An 18,996-nucleotide genomic window follows, 5' to 3' on the forward strand; every position below is an offset into this window, starting at 1 on the left:
AACAGTCAACAAACTTTCATGCCTGTAAGATTTCGGATTAGAAGATAGCAGCATCTTTAAATATTTACAACTCAATCCTCCTCTGACATGGGTGCTTAGTGCTATATCTGATGGGAAAGCTGGGCCCTGCAGAGGCCAGAGAGCTGAAGATTTCTGTCCTTGCCTCTGAATTCTGATACTCACCAGGTGAGCTAAAACACACAGGTAAAGGTACACTCCTTAAGGTTTTCATTTACTCAGCCTTAATGCTACATTAAAGCAGAAAAAAAAATGGCTAGTAGAATGCTAACTTCAATTCTCTGCAATTGGTGGACCTAGAGGAAAAATTTGAAACTTCAATGTCTAAATTAAAAGCACTTAAGAATATTTGCAATGATTCAGAGGCAAAGACCCAAATCCCATTGATTTTCTAACTATCACTGACCTAGAAGGAGATTAAAACATTTAAATATTTTAATTTAATGAGCAGCCTGAGCAGCCACCACAAAACCTAATTAGGGTTTCAAGTCTGTCTTTCTGAGTGCTCAAAATCAGATTTGCTGTCCAGCTAGACAGTCTTTGCTAAAGCAGGGTACACTACCCAAAATATGTGGAACTATGTAACCTGAAACACAAGCCACAACTCTGTATACTGCTAGTACGGAGTTGGTGGTTTGATGCTCTTTTTCATTTCCCCTTTTTTTTTTTTTTTTTTTTTCCAGTAGCTTATGAAACTACCAAACCATCTGTCTCGAATTCGCTGAAGCCTCCCCTTCAGGCTGTTTGTGAGATGCTCCTGTGGCAGGAGTTGGAGTGGGAATTGTATCACACTTAGGTCTGTTCCTGGACAGCATAGCCAAAGATACTGACCTTGCTTCTGGCCAGAAAAAAAGTCAAAGTGACTGCTATGCTGAAAAGGAGGCTGTTGCAGCAGACACAAGGGTACCGTTTTCCTGCTACTGATATAAGTGATGTCATTTGTTTTGCAGATGATAGTGACGTAATTCAGCTTTCTACTGACTGAGAAAAGTCTTCCAAAAGACCCAAATTTTAAAGCTCTTGGGGTGCAAGAGCTAAAATGTACTGAGGTGCTTTTCAAGCATTGAGAAGTACAGAGCTTATTTAACCAAGGATTCATATAATCTTTGGCTTCCAAGGTTTCAGCAAAATGCCTTCCAAACRCACACACAAAGTCTGACCAGCGTTCTTGGAGCATTCCTACTTGACATGACTGTGCACAAAACACTGACACAGGAAGAAGAAGTTATGAACGTTTCAGCTGGATTTACATTTCAGTGGGATCTTTATCCATAAACAACAAATRATCCGGGCTTAAGTCATTTAAATCGTTTAGGAAATACAGCTCAATTTCCTTTCTTATTGTATCTTTTCCTTTTTATTATTCATTCCTTTAGGCTTTCCTCTAACTTATTCTTTTGGTATGGCTGTAAATTCCAGAAAACATTTTAATCTTTGTCTCCCTCTCTTCATTTCTCTGTCTTTTTTTCCTGTGCTTTTATTCCCCATCATCACCTCTCCTCCTTCCTTCGTTTCTCCAATGATCATCCAGCCATGGTTCATCAGACAGGGCAGTGTGCCAAGCTGCACTTAACAGTGCATTTTCCTACCGTCAGTTATAAAAATCTCTGTGGAATCACCCTTTACATCAAAAACCATCAGGATAGTAGCTAGAGTGGCAAGAAGGGCAGGCTTCAGAGTAATACAACACTGCTGTGCAGTCAAGACTGCACCTAGCTCAAAACTGCTAGGACACTTGCAAGACTGATGACTTTGTAAGCTAAAATTACATGTCCAATCCAACATAGCACGTGAGGGACCATAGGCACTAAGGGTCACTTCAGCAGCCGATGTACAAAGTTCCCTCCAGGAAAGTGCTGGTTGGTAGCATCGTCAGAGCTGGAAATCAAGCAGTGAATGGACCAGCAATTGAAGAGAGGTGSTTTCTCAGGTTAGGGCAGAGCACTAAGGGAAATGTATCCTATTCCTTGGTATACTCATAAATAATTCCAGATTTGTCCTTTTCCAGATGAGGCCAGCTAGTTGTCACAAACTCCAACATCTCTGAAGCGAATATGTGCATTTGAATCGGAATTAAAGGGTTGAAATTTGAACAAAACCCTGCTTTGTCTTGTTTTTCTCAYTTTTGTTGGTTTTGGAAGAATATTAAGAATTAATGTTTCCCATAAGGGAATGCTCTGAAGACATTTAAATCATTTCCTATGTGGATTTTGTATTTTTGGAACCAATTTAGAATGGGACATAAAGTTATCTTCCAAAATGAGATCAATAAAACAATCTTTCAAGCCATATACATAAAGCAGCAGGAAGCTGGATATAAAATATATGGAGACTTCAAAATAAATTTGGTGGAACTGTGTGCCATCTTGCATGGTCCAGTAAAAGAGAAGATAMATAAACATAAACCAAACAACTGGATCCAGATCCATGAGTTATTGCTTCAACATATGAAGCAGCGAATACAGAGGAGTAAGATGGCCATGCCACAGACTGCAATAGGTCTGTAATTTTATTAAGGGAATGTTTAATGAAAAGGAGTGAAGAAAAGACACGCCATGTGTTCTTTTTTAAAAATCAGCAAGACACATGCAAGACACCACTCATGTCTGAGTCTGGGTATTTTATGGCTAGGGCACACATCAAGGCCAAGGTAATATCAACACTGCAGCTGGTTTGCTGAGCTTAGCATGCTTATATTTACCTTGGACTCTTTTTTCTTTGATCTCTGGATGGCTACGTCCTTCCTGTCCCCTGTAATTTCACTTCATAAAAAACTAAATCTGTATGRCATAAGAGAAGCCATGGATAATAGAGAAAACAACTTGCAAAACTCTTAATTTGCATCTTGAGAGTGTTCAAACAGGAACTGGAACAAGCAGCAAGGAAAGGCTTTACAAGGGAAAGAGGGAGGTCTTTTTTACGGGGCTCATAAGAAAGGCACTGAGGCAGGAGGCTTGGCATAACATGGTGCAATTACAAGCAGCGCTGGTGAACCAGGAGATGCCAGGACAAGGATGTACTAGAAAGGGAAGGCAAACACAGAGGGGAGGGCAAAGTGCAACCTCAAGCCTTGAAGACATGGCCAGGAAGTTTTTTTTATGGGATCCAGTGAAACGATACCAGTGGTGCCCAAAGCCACTGAAAAAGCTCTGGTGGGGTTTCACAGTGCCCGGCGTTGTTTGCATCACTGCCTTGCTAGGAGAGGCGATGATATGTCCCACTGACACGGCTGGACGGCGCAAACATTGCGACACTGTGACAAGGCATCGCTCCCCGCTCTGTGCTATATAAGGCACGGGCTTGCCAAGCTCTGCGAGGTGCAGCGCCGCTGACCTAGTGGCTTTGCTCACCAAGCCACAAGGCCACTAGTTTGAAAGCTAACTACTAATATTCAAAATGAGGTAAGGGCTGGTCTACCCTCTTCTGTGTTTACAAAGGACTGAGATTTTTACTGCAGGGATTTTTTTTTTTTTTTTTTTTTTGCCCAGCCACGAATATCTCAAAATAGTTTTTGTTTAGTTCTCAAAATATTCCTGTAGAGACCTCTCCTGGGAGTTCAGGAAATAAATAGCTTATCCTGGACAGACTATTTATTTCCAGGATGTTTACTTGTGCAATCCATGTGATTGTAAAGTGCCTCCATTTCTCAAGCTCTCTTTCAGGTCCTTAGGGGCACATAATTTAAACCTAGTGACTTACCCCATATACTGACAGACTGTTATTCCTAAATATTCAACTGGTAGCTCTAATTCTCTATTCATAGTACAATTATTAATACAGCAAGAGAGGGTGGTTTGTGATTAGGTTCGAAATGCCTAGACTCGCTGGAACCACAGGTTCAAACCTTGGTAAGATCACCTCAGCCCTTCACCCCGCCGTGCTTAACGAGCTCTGCAACCTCAGGTCAGCTGTGACTTTAGGTCTTTCTGGTCAGCTGAGATCTTAAAGATCCACAGGTTGTGTTTGATWGAGAGAGGTTACCCCAATATCTGTACAGGTGCAGATTCTCACATCTGTTTTTTTACATCCGCTGCTGACTGTCCTCCACCGGTAAGCAGACTGGCAATTCGGTGGTGCTGGGTGCAGACCAGCTTTAGGTGGTCTAGTCCTACCACCTCTTGGTGGTGACTGCAGTCCTCCACCTGAACTGTTTCAGACCAGTGCAACTGTCATCTAGGAGGTGATATTTTGGCACCACTAGCTTCAAGACAAAATGTTGTTGTTGCCACARTCATCAGCTGCAGATGCTGTGAAATTCACAAAACAGTAAAATAAATGTCAGTTTATTCTGACTACCATCATTTCTTAAAAGAAGAAATTTTTTCATGGTAGATTTAGTGTTTGTTTTCTCATTTTTATTTAGGGTAAAGAAAACAAAATCAGAATGGGAACAGATACACTATATCAATAGTGGTCTTGGGACAGACCCTCAATATGCTGTAAGCAGCTATGTGAAGCCAAAAGACACCAGATACCTTTCTACGACTGCAGTAAGTAGCAAACAGCAGAGACTAAATAGCAATAAACGTAGCTTTTAGATATGAAAATCTATAATGATTACTTCATCCTAGACTTCTATTTAATAGCTTGCTCAGTTAGCAACGCTCCTCATGGAAGTCCTACAGAGATGCTAAATGTGAGAGTCAGGGACTCTGTGCAGCAAAGGGTGCTGGGAAGCTGTGAGGGCTTTAAAAATGCAAGTAGCACCTGAAACCAGAGCACCTGAGACTTAGGAGATCAGTGAGAAACATCAGGAGGTCCTAGCAGAAGTGGTAAGGCTGTTTTGTTTTGTCAAAGTTGCTACAAGATATGTTCTCTAAATGTAGATTCTGATATTCTTAAATGTTTACTTTTTTTGTTGTTGTTTTAGACTTTTCCCCTCTTTTATCTGTAATGGTCTTATTAAAACAGCTGAACTGAAAAAATCTGTTCTTGGCATGCATGTATTCTGCAGTGCAAAAAGAGGTGTGAAAAGAAAAAAGGCATTTTATTGTTACYGGCAGAAGCCTTGTTAGGAGACTTTCTTAAGTCTCCTTAAGAAATGAACTTTAAAAGCAAAAGTAGCTTTTTGACCGAATACTTAAGCTTTTCATTAGTGAATAAAGGTGAGGCATTAAAATGTCCAGCTGAGAAATGTTTTCAAATTAAAAAAAAAAAAATGCAAACCTCTTCTTATACTGCTTCCCTCTAATATTATTCATACAAGCTTACTGCTAGTAAGCTCTTATAGTAATGACTAAATTAAGTCAACCTGGCAAAACAGGGATAGAGAGACCTTTTGAAGAAAAAGTAGTGTCTCTGGGTTGGAAGTGCTGCTTATAAGGCATCACATAAGCTGTCTCTATTAAGGAGTGGGAAAAGGTGAAATGGCTGTTTGGAAGAAACTGATAAAAAAAAAAAAAAATTCTCTCTCTTTCTTTCTTTTCCTCCTCTCTTCTCCCTCCCACCCACTCCCTGACTATGAACAGACTGTTTTGCTGCGTTGAAGTGCTTAAAGGGTCTTAATTCTTTATTTTCTTTGCTCTGTGTTCTCTGGAAATACAAAGTGGGTGTGAAACTCTGCTACACTCATAGAGCCTGCACAGGTGCAAGTCATTTCKGAGGAGTGGAGACCTGAGGCCTTTGACTCCAGCAAATGTCTCTGTCTGCCCCCCTCCCTGCCAAGGGCCTTTGCTCCATGGGCTTTTGAATAAGCTCACAAGCTATTACCTCCTTTGTGAGCTTTAGGAGCTCAACAATTACTCGCAATACTTAATTGGCCKCCAATTAAGATATTTATTTTAACTATATCTATATAACAGGATATATTTCTTGGTTATCTTCACTTACAGGAAGTCAAGTTCTGTTTCTTAAGGGGGGCAGCAGACACTTTAACAAAACAACCACCTTGCTGGTGTTGTAGATCYAGTTGAAAAGGGGTTTGCGCGTAAAACAGTTGCATTAGGATCAAGTTCAGGGCCAGCATAAGAATGAAGTCAAACAGTGAGCAAGTGGGAGGGAAGGAGAGGTTTGTGATCCCCCTCTTTAAGGAAATTAAAGGGAAATTTTAGTAAGAGATGCTTGCCTGAGTCCAGAATGTCCTCGCTCATCCTTTTGAAAAGACTTTCGCTTCTGCTACACTATGCTAATCCTTCCTGCATGCAGCAGTTATTTACCTAGCCAGTAGTAGCAGCTGCAACCCCAAAAGCACATTACCTCTATGTCCTGAAGGAGAARGCACTGTCTTAATGAAGTTGCAGTTAACTGCTTAAAAAAAGAAGCCCTAGTGTATGGGGAGCTCTACATGCAGAGGGCTGGCGTAGGAGTAAGTGTGTGGCAAGCTGTCCTTTARTGTTCAGTTTTCAGCATGACTCTTAAACCCTTGAAGAACACTGATTTATATGAACTTTAAATTTCATGTAAAGACAGACTGTCACAATGGGAACAGGAATATGTTGGATTTGTTTGATTAGTTAGGTATCTTACACTTGTGTCAGTGTTCACAAAGTGAGAGATTCCAGTTTTCTCTCTTATTTTCTTAAGACAACAAACTTGACTTGGACATGTCAGAGGAAGAAGATTCCTTTCTAAACATTAAAAGATCCCTGAAGAAAAGAATGGTGAAACACAGCACTCCAGTGGACTCGATGCTCTCGAGAACGATGCCGTCTCTAATGGACTTGACAAATCAGTCAATCAAGGACCAAGATGCCAGTAAGAGAGTTTATGGATCCCCAATGCCAAAATCGTCTCTCAGCAGATCACTAGCTCAGTTATCATCAGTACGTGTTGATGCATACTTCCCCCAAGCTGTGTCCCCAAAAAGGCTCTCAACAGTATTTGACTCACAAGAGYTGAGTGAAGAGAGAAGCCAAAGCTCTTGGGCTGTGTTTCCTAGAAGGAGACTTTCAACAGTGCTGGCCTCAGATGAATCAGCTGAAGAACCAAGCGATAAGGGTGTCCCTCCTGCGGAAAATGAAGCGGAAACTGAAGTCCCCTCTGAAGCAATTGAGGAGGCTGCAGCAACTCCCAAGCATGGACTTTCATGGCTGGTTACTGGAATACCAGGGATAAAAGATCCCCCAATAGCAAAAGCCAAAAAGAAGAGAATTGATAAAGCTCTTGTGGTAATTACATTCCCAATGTTATAAAATAGCTAAGCTACTTCCTACAATGCTGAGTCTATTTAGACCTTTCTAGTAGTATGGGCATGTCTAACAGAACATCTCCCAGCACTTTAGCAGTATGAGTATCCACAGAGCATTAATGTATGGCTTGGGTCTAACCAGCTGGCTGTGTGGWATCAGTCCTAGTCGTGGTATCAGTCCGAGTCACAGAGCGGGTGGAATGCTGTTTTCAAAAGCAGTATCTGCCTCACCCTGTGAACCTGTGTGACCAGTCATGTATGCTGGTGCAAAAATACACTTTTTTTTTTTTTCTTAAGAGAAGCTTAAGTATGGGAAGAAATCAGTGTTTTAGCTTTAACAAACTTGAACTTTGCATGTTAGCATTTAAGAAGTGATCTACACTCCTTTCCTTGTTTAATTCCTTTGGAAGTGCTCTTTTTTGTTTGGTAGCGGTGGTCTTTTTTTTAAAAAAAAAAAGCCTCCTAAATTGTTGCAAATGATATCTTGGGTGAAGTTCTTTGGTCAGCTCAGGGTTTTCTGGGGAAAGCTTAGCTTAACAGACTTTACAGGGGTCTTTGTTTTTCTTTTTTGTGATGTGTGAGAGCTCAAATTCCTACAGCTTCAGTTATTGCCAAGGGCTCTGTGGAAAACCCATAGAAAGGAAGAGGAGAGAGCAAAATTAATCTAAAGCTGTTGTATCAGTGTGAAGTCATTGAATTCTGTTGCTATTTTAGTGTAGTTTTACTGCTTTGTTCATGTGTATTGGGGGTGGAGGGGAGCCTAGAAACTCRCAGGAAAACCTACCTGCTCTGCTAATAAAAACTTCTTAGCTTAAAAATAAATACGTAAATAAATAAATAGAAATCTTTGCCCCAAATCTAGTTGGATTTATTCCTAATGTGCTTGTGGCATTTGTTTTGTTTTAAATGTGACATCTGAGTGGATTAGGTTGGCTAAATAATATTTTCTTCTCCACAACAGAAGAAGAAGCAAAGAGAATGGGTGCTCCGCCAACTTAAAAATATTGAGGAAGCAACTGAACATGAACTTACAATTGAGGAAGCTTGATTGAATCATCTTTGGAATGAATGTTACCACATCCTTCTGGTGGGAATAGCTGGTTCCAATAAACCACCTACCTGGCTAGACTGTAGTGCTGCTTAGACTTCTTCTTTCCAAAAGGTTTTGTGTAGTTTTGCTGCTGTTTCCCCCCACCCTGAACACACACACACATACACATACACGTACACACACACACACACACACACACACACACACACACACTTCTTGGTGTTCTGCTTTTGCCTCCTAAATCTAGGAGTGCTAGGTGAAAACTGAGGACTACTTCCCCAAGGGGACCAATGTTAATATACAACAGCTGAAGCCCTGGCATGAGGAAGCGAGGGGGAAATATTGTGCAAGAATGGCTCTTGATCTTGCCAAAGCTCATGCCAAGCACCTTCTTTCACGCAGTACTCAAATCTTCTAGGATTGCTAATGTTCTTCAAATGATAAAGGCTGCTGTCCTAGTGGCTGCAGCCTTATACCCTTATAATGCTGGTTAGCCAAAGGAGAATCTCCTCATCTAAAGAGTAATCAAAACTGATGCAATCGGGAATGTTTTTGCTGCTAGCTGGGGAGATGAGGAAATAGCGAGAGGCACCAAGGAGGGAGGATTGCCTTTGGAGATTACTAATTAATGACAGTTTGTTTTGGAATGGTTGGTTCTAAATGAACTTGCTCTGGCCCTGGATTGCAAGTGCACCGCAATGTCACACCGGCAGTGCTCGGTGCTCTTCTGTGCCTTTCCAAGGGCTCTTGATTTTGTCTTTCTCTCTGGAGCTGTGGCAGCGGGGAGGGAGGGCTCCCTGATGACCTGAGTGGTGAAATGGCTATTTAGCATTCAGCAGCTGTGTGCTGCGAAGCACCAGACAAGAAGTAATACAAAAAGCATAGTGCTACTGTCAGTTACTACTGCTGTTACTTGAAGTAGAGCCTAATGCTTTGAAGTGACCTATGGGCCAACAGCAGCAGGGACCTATGGTGGACTTGATGGCAGTATGTCCATTTGCACCCGCCCCTGCAYGAGCATGGCTGTAGCACGTATGCTTTTCTGACACTACTGGGTGTGCAGCTTGTCCCGGGCAAGATGTATTTGCACCTGGCTCTGCTAAGGGGACAGTCTCTGTTCAACAGAAACTGTGAAATAAGGAAAGGAGGAATCACTGCTTTTCCTTCTTACACACTGAAACTTGTAATGTCTGCTGTCCAAGATGGCAGATAAGCAGAAACATGGCCCGCACCAATGTTACAAGGCATGTTGACCAATAAATAGCTGTGTTGTTATGTTCAAAAATCCATGTACAAGGAGGGCTGTGGCTTTACAACCTCCCCCAGGATTTAAGAGGAATTGGGATGTTTTTGCTAACAATTCCTGAAATTAAACTCTCCAGTTTCTCAAGAGAGCGTTCTCAGCTTCAGCTCTCTGTGGTAGCCTGGCAGCGGGGTGATGCTGCCCTCAGGTCACTGGCCAAGGTACCCTTGCTTGGCTTGAAGTTTAGTTAATGTTCTGGTATTTGTTTGTATGTGTTACCCTGGCTGCCTGCCCAGCCTCCTCAGGTTCCTCTGGCAACCAGGGAGCTCCTGGCTGATGTAGATCCCAAGATGTTCTTGAGATAAAGTGGGCAGGGTTGCAGATGTGCTGCTATACCCTTGGGTTTGCAGGCATTTCAGCAGCAGCTATGATTTGTGCCAGGGACTGAGCTAAGATCAGGCAACTGCAAGGTTAGCATAAAGCCCTCCTCTACCCCCGGGACAAGCACAGATTAGTCTGGCCGTATGACCCAATGCTTAATCCAAATGACTCAGTTCTGTCTCCTGTTTATTTGTACTTTTCCCAGATAGCCACTTGTTCCTTCTTTTGGGTTCTCATCTTGCTCTCAGAAAGTCTTGGTCTTACTTCTGCCATTTTTTTTACCCCAACCACTTCTCAAAGCTTGGCTCCTGCCCAAGCTCATCTAGCCCYTTGGCCTTAACATATCTCCATCAAAAGTCTTCTCCAATCTGTCCTCTTGTGGCTTCCTTCCTTATTTGTCTTTTACGCCCAGTCTTCCCAACCAATTGGGAAGACTTGACCAATTTCAGAGCCTTCCCCCCCCCAACATTTGACGTCAGTCTTCCAGCAATACTCTTAATCTCATCCATCAGACCCCGACGTGCCTTTGTGTACTTAGGCTGCCTCCTCCAYGGTGCTAGGCTAAGCAGAAAAGTCATAAATGGCTGTTTGCCCCCAGAGTCTCAGCAAGCCAGAGATGCAGTTGCTGGGAATATCCTGCTCAGGCCCTGCTTTGGGCTAGATCAAATGGAGGAAAAATCTAGGGAATACAGTTACTAACATCTGGGAAGTCTCCAGGTTTGCGCCAAGCACAATACAAAACTTCCTAAGATTTAGAACATGGTAAACACTCGGAGAGTTTGATGGGGAACAAAGCCGCTGCCTCCCTGCCAAATTTCTGGAGCCAGCTGGTACCAGTAAAGTCCCAAAGGATTTTCTCAGTGGAGAGAAACAAATTGCTCAGAGTGATAACACAGAATTGACTTTGACTGGGTCTTTGCAAGTCCTGAAACTGCATTAGACAGATGGATGCACAAAACTGATGATTTTCAAGATTTTGGAAAAACACTTCTATTTCCTCCGTACAGAAAATTTGAAAAGAAATGCCAAAGCATTTTGTAGCATTTCTCTCAAAGTAATTCAGATCCTCCAGAATTTGAAAAAATCACACTATTGCTCTGGTAGCCTTTTATGATTTATGAGAAAATATGAATAGAATTAGTTGGCTTTCTAGGGCACTGCTGAAATGTGACTGATATATAATCTGCATCAACAGCATTATTACTGCTTGTCATTTATAGCATGAGGGGACTTCAACAAGAGCCACAGAGTATTAAGTCATACATTGTCCCCTAGTCAATGATATTCCCAAAGAAAGGCCTGTCTCTAATTTTCWAAAGCCAGGATGTTAGGGAATATGAAACTCTGACGTATAACTGCTATTGCTATGTTTCGCATGTTGGCATATGCACAGGGAAGAAAAAGACAAAAATAACATTTATTTACAGGGTTTACACTTACATTTCTTTCTCTAGTTGACTTCCAAATGTTTTAGTGACACAGTTAGTTTTCTGCTGCAGCATACACCTATGAAGAACACACTTTGAGAGAGACACTAGTAATATGCGATTCCAATGTWGTTTAATGTTCATCCTCTAGTGGCAACAACCAAGAATTACTGTTTGGTTAGCTGCTCATTTCATGTGCATTTCCTTTGTGCATACTTACATTGCAATATCACCCCAATGTAAAAAAACGAACAAACAAACAAACAAAGAACCTAGTGTGACCTATGGATTCCAGCACTTCCAAAAAATTAGCCTGTTTTATTAGCGAGCCYGAATACGGATTGCAGGTGCTGAAGTTGAAAAAGATCCTATAGACACTAGATTCTTATCAGAACCTAGCCCCCAAGACACCATGTTCTGAAAAACTGTAGGAACATAAAAAGCCCATTTTCTGCATGGATGACTGTGAAGCAAGAATTGCAACAGGTTCTTCAGCCTTGCTCTTTCAAACGTAACACGGAGCGTGTTTATACGTTCAGAACAGCCTTCCCACCAAGGGTCCCCCCTTTAGGGCAGTATTTTTCCTTTAGAAGCTAAGCTATGACCTTGACCTAGGGAATTGTTTTTAGTACATTTGTTTCTGAACGGATATTACACAATCTACCTGCTGATGGTGACTAAGCATGATGTTGGATGGAGACGAACAAAAAACACTACCAAGAACAGAGAGAGAAGAGACAGATATGTCTTCACTCTTGATTTATGAGCTCAGTTTTGTTCCCCCTGAAGGAAATGGTAACACTACTGTTGACAGAGTTAGGCACTCTCTGTCCATCTGGATCACTATGATAGGTGATCCAGCTGAACTGACCATAGCTGAACAATTTTAGGATAACAAGGAAAAGTGGAAAAATCAACGCTCTTAAATAAAAACAGATTTCCCCCCCCCTGCAAATCACAACATAATTTCATTGCTGCTATAGACAAAACCCTGAGTAATAAATAACACAGCGGTGTCCACACTCCATGTGGTTTGTTCTATAAGACATACAAGCACAAGAGTCTCACTTAGCTCCAGCTGTGTCTCCCGTTGCCAATGCCTGCTAAAACTGCTTGCTCCTCAATATTTCTGAATTTACAAAAAACCAAATGAATCAGGATTTTGTATGTGGAATATTTAAAATAACCACCTCAGAAAAGTTGGTCCAGTTTAAACTATTTGATAACATTTTCCAATGTAATTAAAAAACTAAATCTAGGCGTAGATCTTGGCACCTCTCCTAGCATATAATTCCCTCTGCCCTGTACAGTAAACCTCAGCTCTGCTGCTCAGCTGTTTTATTACTATATAGGTGCCTAAAGGCCCTAGAGAACTAAATGGGAAGTAGGAGATTTCCTCCCAAATCCCCTTTTCTGGTGAAATAGGACCGTGAAACCAAGCCTGTATCACAGGRCAGTAATTGCCACGTCTAGCCTTACTCTGCAGTCAGAGCTTTTCAGCGTCACTTGTCAGAGCTGTTCTGCTTCGYCCAGGTATTCATCAGAAAAGAATCTCGAACCTGCATCGTAGGTCAGTGACTCACCGTGCCGCATCTCTGGTGTTTGATTTCTTGGATTGTTTAAAATTCATGTTTACTGAAGAAGTGGAAAGGGTAGGGATAGCCCTCATTACTCCCAGGCGGAGAAAAAAATAACGAAATCGTGTCTTTTCTGCTCCTTATCTTTACTGCCATTTTGATCYTCTTCTAACTGGCTTCTGCTTTCAGCTCTTCATCTTATTGCAGATTTGTCCCCTGTAGTGACCCTCTTCTACTGGAAAATACCGTAAGCTTCCTAAACCTGACATCTTACATCTTCTAAAGAGGAGATACCATTAATGAAGGAGGAAAGGAAGTATTTCATGAATTTAGGATAGAAAGCAAATGGGTTCCTGTCCTGGAAACAGAATAATCCATCTTTCTACATATGGAAAGGTGATGTGTACATCAGGATACAGGAAACAAAGAATGAGTGCTGACAGAATCACTGGGAGAGGAAATGGGCCAGGAAAAAAGTTTGCAAAATGCCTAGGAGAAGTGGGCTTCAAAGTAAACTGCCCAGCCGAGAGAGCACYGAGCAATTAATTGCAGTTAAAATAACTGCGCCACAAACCAGCTAGATGGGTGATGTGCATAACATAGCAATAGAGACAGGCTTTRCCATGCTGCAAGGGGAGTCATTTGATGTTCTCCTAATGTGGCTGGAGACGYGTTGTAATCGTAACAGTGCTAGAGGCAAGCAAGAAGGAGGGCAACCAGGATAGTGGAGAAAGGAGAAATGCTGTTTRACATCCTAAATAGCCCTGGGTAGCTGAGAAAACTGTCTACGGAGAACACAGGACTTATACTACAAGTGGTATGATGCAAGCAGATAAATCAATAGTGTATCCTGACCTTGACTAGCACATTCAGGAGCAGGTGGGTTTTTGGCCACGGCGAGGTGATGACAAAATTTGATTAAAGGAAGCCAAACATATAGCAAAATCTTTAGAYGAGACTGGACAACTGATGAGATTGGGATAGCTTCATTTGGAGAAGAGATGAATAAGGTGAGCAAAAACTCGCCTTAGTAGCAAACTGAGGACTCCCAAGCAGCAGACGAGCTGTTCTGGCTTYTCACAATGTGTTGCATATGCTTGATGAGTCTGGGGCACTTGCTTTCACTGGATACCTTTGAGGCCAAGGAAGCTGCTAAATCACAGCAAAAAAAAAGAATGCTATGTACCCAAATGAAAATAGAGAAAAATGCATTAAATTAAAGGTTGGGGGGGAGGAGGAAGTATTTTGTAAACAAACATGTCATAGTCAATGAGTCACTGGCTGCAATAACGGTAGCAACAACAAAAATCAAATTAAAGGTTTAAATTTATAGTTACCCATTTAGGCATTTTTACATAGGCCTGATTAGCTATACTTCAGGAGAGAGAAGCTTTTGAGACATCCAATAATTGCCCTCTGTGACTATCTTAATTTTTACAACGGACTCACTGTCACTGAGCTGTGGGTCACTAGAAATTTTATTCTTTTCCACATGGTTTTGCTGCAGAGGGCAARATCATGATGATTTATTGAATGCAGACAAATAGTTATTTGTAAAGAGAGGCACTCCACTTTCATCTGTAATGAAGTGCTTTGACAATCTAATCTGGCTTTTTGCTTTGTTTCATTATACATTAATTATATTGATTTTTTTTTAATCCAGTAACTCTGTGCGATCTCTGTGTTTGATGGCAAAGCTTATTTATACGGTAGGTCAGGCAAATATTCGTGTGACATTTAGCCTTATCGCTGGTGTGAAATAACAGGTTGCATTAACCCCTGCAGACCTCTGCTTGCAAAATGTGCTCTGCTCCGAGGGCCCTGCCCGGCTGTAAGCGCTCTGCTGGCAAGCGGCACCCTCAGCCTTGAGTTAGGGGATGCRGCTTTCTCCCGGGTGCTTGCAGAGATGGGTTTGCCCATGAGCGGGACAAATCACCCAGGGTGATCTGCCTGAACGAGGGCGTCAGGTCCCCTGGTTACAGCATCGTCATGCTGCTCTCCTTCCTCGCAGCCCGTGGAAGCGAGCTGGGGACCTTCGCTCCTACGGATAGTGCGAACGTGCCTAATTCCCACTGTGGGTCCAGTCCTAAGAGCTTGAAATCCGACATACGCATAGATTAAGCTCACAGCGAGCATCAAAAGCTTTCACGCTTGTTAAATACCAGAGGCTAATTCAATGGAGATGATGTCTGACCACCTGAGGGAAGGGGTGGCCCTGAGTTCCCCAAGCAGYTTGCTTAATTTCAGTTCTCTGTGCAAGCCTTGGGCTCTCCAAAATTGAGCAGAAATGAAGTCCTCTGTCCCTTGCCCTCTACAGAAACAGAAACCTGAAAAAATACTGTGAGTATTAGTAACAATGGTAGTAATAATAATAATTCATAAAGATAGTATTGCTGAAATCAGAAATGCCCCAAGACAAAAAACAGAAATAGATTTTTTTGTCAAAGAAGCACCTGGGCAAACTATTTGATTTTTTGCAAGAACCAGCTCAAGGGTGAGCAGACCAAAAATGACCCAGGGAAATGCGCCCTCCTGTGTTAACAGCATATCGTTTTGGTGTCCAGAATAGCCTTCCTGCCCATGTCCTGCCCTCTTGCTGAGACTGAAGGTGCTGGCTTACACTGAGCCTGCAGGACACCCCCCTTCCAGCCTGGCAGCCGTAGCTGGCACTGTTTGGGCATATTGGTCCCCCAACTTTGGCTTCCCCCTTCATGTGATACGAAGAGCAAATGACCTTCTGGAGCTACTGTGGTCTAAGTCCTATGACTTAATTCCTATTTTTATTAGCATTGTTAAAAGGCTATAAAGAGGAAAGATCAGCATCCTTAGGTTGTCGCAGACAGGCAGAGCCACACTGTCGCCTCGATGACACTCGTTCCTCCCTCTGGACCTRCAGGGACACCAAGGCTGAAGCACACAAAGATATTTAAACAGCTGAGGATAGTTAGGTGCCTGGAGCCAGCACTGAAGAGATCAGTAAAATTTTTAGAAGCCCCTGCTGAGCTAATGCCTAATCTAGTAGGCACCAAACCCCKTTCATGAGCAGTCCTGGGGAATACCGCTGCCCTGGGGGTTATTAGTATGGACAAAGCAGCAGGGGTGAAGCTGAAGCTTTTCTGTATTAACTGCCCACACAGGAACTCAGAGCCTGCAGAGCACTTGCAGCTTTATCTCTTCTCAAAGCATTTCTGGATTATTTCTTAGCTAGGCAAATTCTCACTTATACTATTTAWTGCATGGAGAAGCTATTCCATGGCAGCTCCTTTAAAGGACCATTCTTTTACCTGTCTTGCAGGCAGTACAGTAGATCATAGAAAATAATTATCTGACTGGTCTACACATGCAAGAGCATATTTTGGCAATGAGACATTTTAYTCAATGTTCAAATGCTTTGAGTGTCACCAAGGAGGTGGATGACTTTTTCCTCTCTTTTTTCTTGAATGTGATAAGCTACAATTTGACACAGAAAGTCCTCAGGTTTCCCTATCTAGACTGGACATGAAACAGCCTCTCACTTTTCCTCTCTCACTAGTGACTTTGTTGAGTTTCTTCACCCAAATCAGTTTCTATATTCTAGCATTTTTTTCTAGCAAGTTAGGCAATATTAGAGCAAAACAAACTTGGGAGCACCTGATTATCTACATCTGGAATCTAATACTAAAGGACCTCCTTACCCAGCTAGACTCGAAAAATAATACCAAGTAACATGCATGTTATTTTTAGAAAGTAGAAACTATGAAAACAAGCAACCAACTAAGACTTAAATTATTCACGAATCATTTTTTGCTAAATAATTTTTAGTAATCTATATAGCTGAAATAAAGCATCATTGATGAGGGACAAATTAAGGAGAAGTAGTTATCTTGTGTTTCTAACGTAATTGTTTCTCTTTCTTTGCAAGCTAGATGCCATGTACGTATATGTACATATATGATATATAGCACTTTTGCATATTAAATTCTGAATCAGTTTCTTACCTAAAGAAAAATAAGGACGATACTCCACTGTTTGTTTGTGTTTTTTTTAAACATATCCAAAGAAACAGTCCCGGCAGGAAATTATTTGGCAAGTCACTTAAATTTTTGATGATTAGAGGATAAAGATCGCTTGCACATAAACTTATATAAAACTTTATGTTCTATGAGTCACTCCATGAAGCTTTAAAGAAAAAAACAAAACAAACTTTATTTAACATACAAAATGAGGTCATTGGCTAAGAATTATTGAGAAACCAGTGAGAAAGGTCTTSTAGAAAAGTAAGCCCTGCTTAGGATTCATGTGGTGTCTCCTGACAAGTGGTTCAAACTAGGGGACATCATTTGGAATACCTAAAAATTACCGTCAAAGCCCTTCAGTAAACAYACCTTTACATCATGGATGTTTTTAACCTCCTGACTCTTATCTGTTTGTGTTCTTTAAAGCAATGTCAGGGTCAGAGATGGAAATTGGTATATGAGTTGTAGTATTACATCAAACAGAGCCTGCATAAACATATACACTACCTTCACTTCATTGATGTCTTATGGCCTACACAAAAACATTGCTTTGTTGATTGAAACTGTCCTCAGTTATCACAACCTGTTCTGAAGTATGTGGGTTATATTTTATACAAACAAAATATGAAGGGGCTGATTTATATGTGTCTGGCTTTCCTGTAGACAGCCATCTGCAGCCAACGTCTGCTTTAGTAGAGCTTTAAGTTTCCTCAGCTTGAATGTACAAGGGCCAGCAAATAGAACAAGGTCAGGCCACCACATAGAGCTGACCTGTGATTATAAAGGAAACAAAACAAAAACACCTTCAATTCTTTTTTGTAYAATCTGTGGGGTTTTGCCTGCTTATCATTAAGTGATAAGCTGAAAAAAAATTGGCCTCTAAATAGCTTCCAGTTGTTAGGAAATATCTGGACAGTTCAGATACTGCCAGCTGCCCCACAGCAATGAGAAGTGCCAAAGGCCTGAATACTCCATGGTGCTTTGGAGGAATGAGATTCTCGCAAACCAATGGAAATTTTGTGACATCGGCCTTTGCAACACCGCCTGCAAGTCAACAGTGCTCAGGCAAGGGACTGTGCTCTTGCCTTAAGTCTCTCTTTGTATCTCATCACAAGCAGCCAGCAGTAGAATGAGCCTCAAATCTGTTCACACAAAAGCAATCTAAATCAAGAAATACACGTACATAGATACGTGAACAAACAAATATACACACATRTGCACATGCATACGAGCTCTTTGGGTCTTTGTCATCATCCCGCTGGCTCTGCTTTTAATTTGGGATTTTTTTTTCATATTCATGCAAGGGATTTTGTATTGTTTTCTTTTCCACTTTGAGGGAGGAAAGAAGGGTGTTGAGCCTAAGCTGCTACTTTTCTGTGGCTTCTCACTGCATGTTGAGTAGGAGAATCATCATGTTCTACATAAGATGTGCAAGAAGAATGTTTACACTTGAAAGGGGAAAATAAGCATTAGAGAGCGAAAGGTCTGCCTGCTGTGTTTTTCCACGGAAGTTACTGAGTCCCAGGTTTGCAGCCAGAATCTGATCCCAGTCACAGAAATGTGAAACTCACAAAATTCTTTGTAAAACTAACTTTGTTTAATATACTTCAAAATGCAAGTCGATTTTGAGTGGAGACACACTTTGGGGAATCCAGAGAGAGACCCTTAAAACAATCTGAGTTATTTCTTTTTATTTTACATTCCATTAAATRTCTAAAAGATTGGACACCTAAAAATGATTACATGAAGTGTTCAGATGAAAATGTTTCTTCCAGCTGTAAATGTCTGTAACCGATAAGAATACTTTTATGAATTGAGTTATGGATATAGGGAGTTAAAACACACTAAGTACTACACTATAAATAAAGCCTGAATACTAAAWAGAAACAAAAAAGTGAATAATAAAATATAAAGCATTGCTCTGCAGCTTTTCTTTGCTTTCTTTCACACAAACGATGCATTTACAAAAGAGAACTAAACACATAAAAAAAAGCCCCCACAAACAAACAAAAACCATGTTACATTAGATGACTTGACAGCRGAATTTGCTATTTCCAGCTTAGTACATACTGCGAATGCCAGGATAAAATTATCTGTTCAGCACAGCCGAGTTTGAGCGCTTTTGCTTTTATTGCAGTTGCAACCGCTGCATGGAAAGGAGAAAAGATTTTTTGGGGG

The 18,996-nt window shown here is 41.4% G+C and overlaps 1 protein-coding gene across 1 annotated transcript; it reads left to right on the forward strand.

Annotated features, from left to right (window-relative positions):
* Positions 1–6,560: 6,560 nt before the first annotated feature.
* On the forward strand, positions 6,561–8,192 carry CCDC201 (coiled-coil domain containing 201). Its single transcript, XM_085306628.1, has 2 exons — positions 6,561–7,124; positions 8,106–8,192. Exons 1-2 carry the CDS (start codon positions 6,561–6,563, stop codon positions 8,190–8,192), a joined length of 651 nt encoding a protein of 216 aa, XP_085162754.1.
* Positions 8,193–18,996: the final 10,804 nt, after the last annotated feature.

The sequence above is a fragment of the Rhea americana genome, unplaced genomic scaffold, assembly GCF_003343005.1.
Source record: "Rhea americana isolate MKP2758 unplaced genomic scaffold, rheAme1 scaffold_242, whole genome shotgun sequence".
NCBI lineage: Eukaryota > Metazoa > Chordata > Aves > Rheiformes > Rheidae > Rhea > Rhea americana.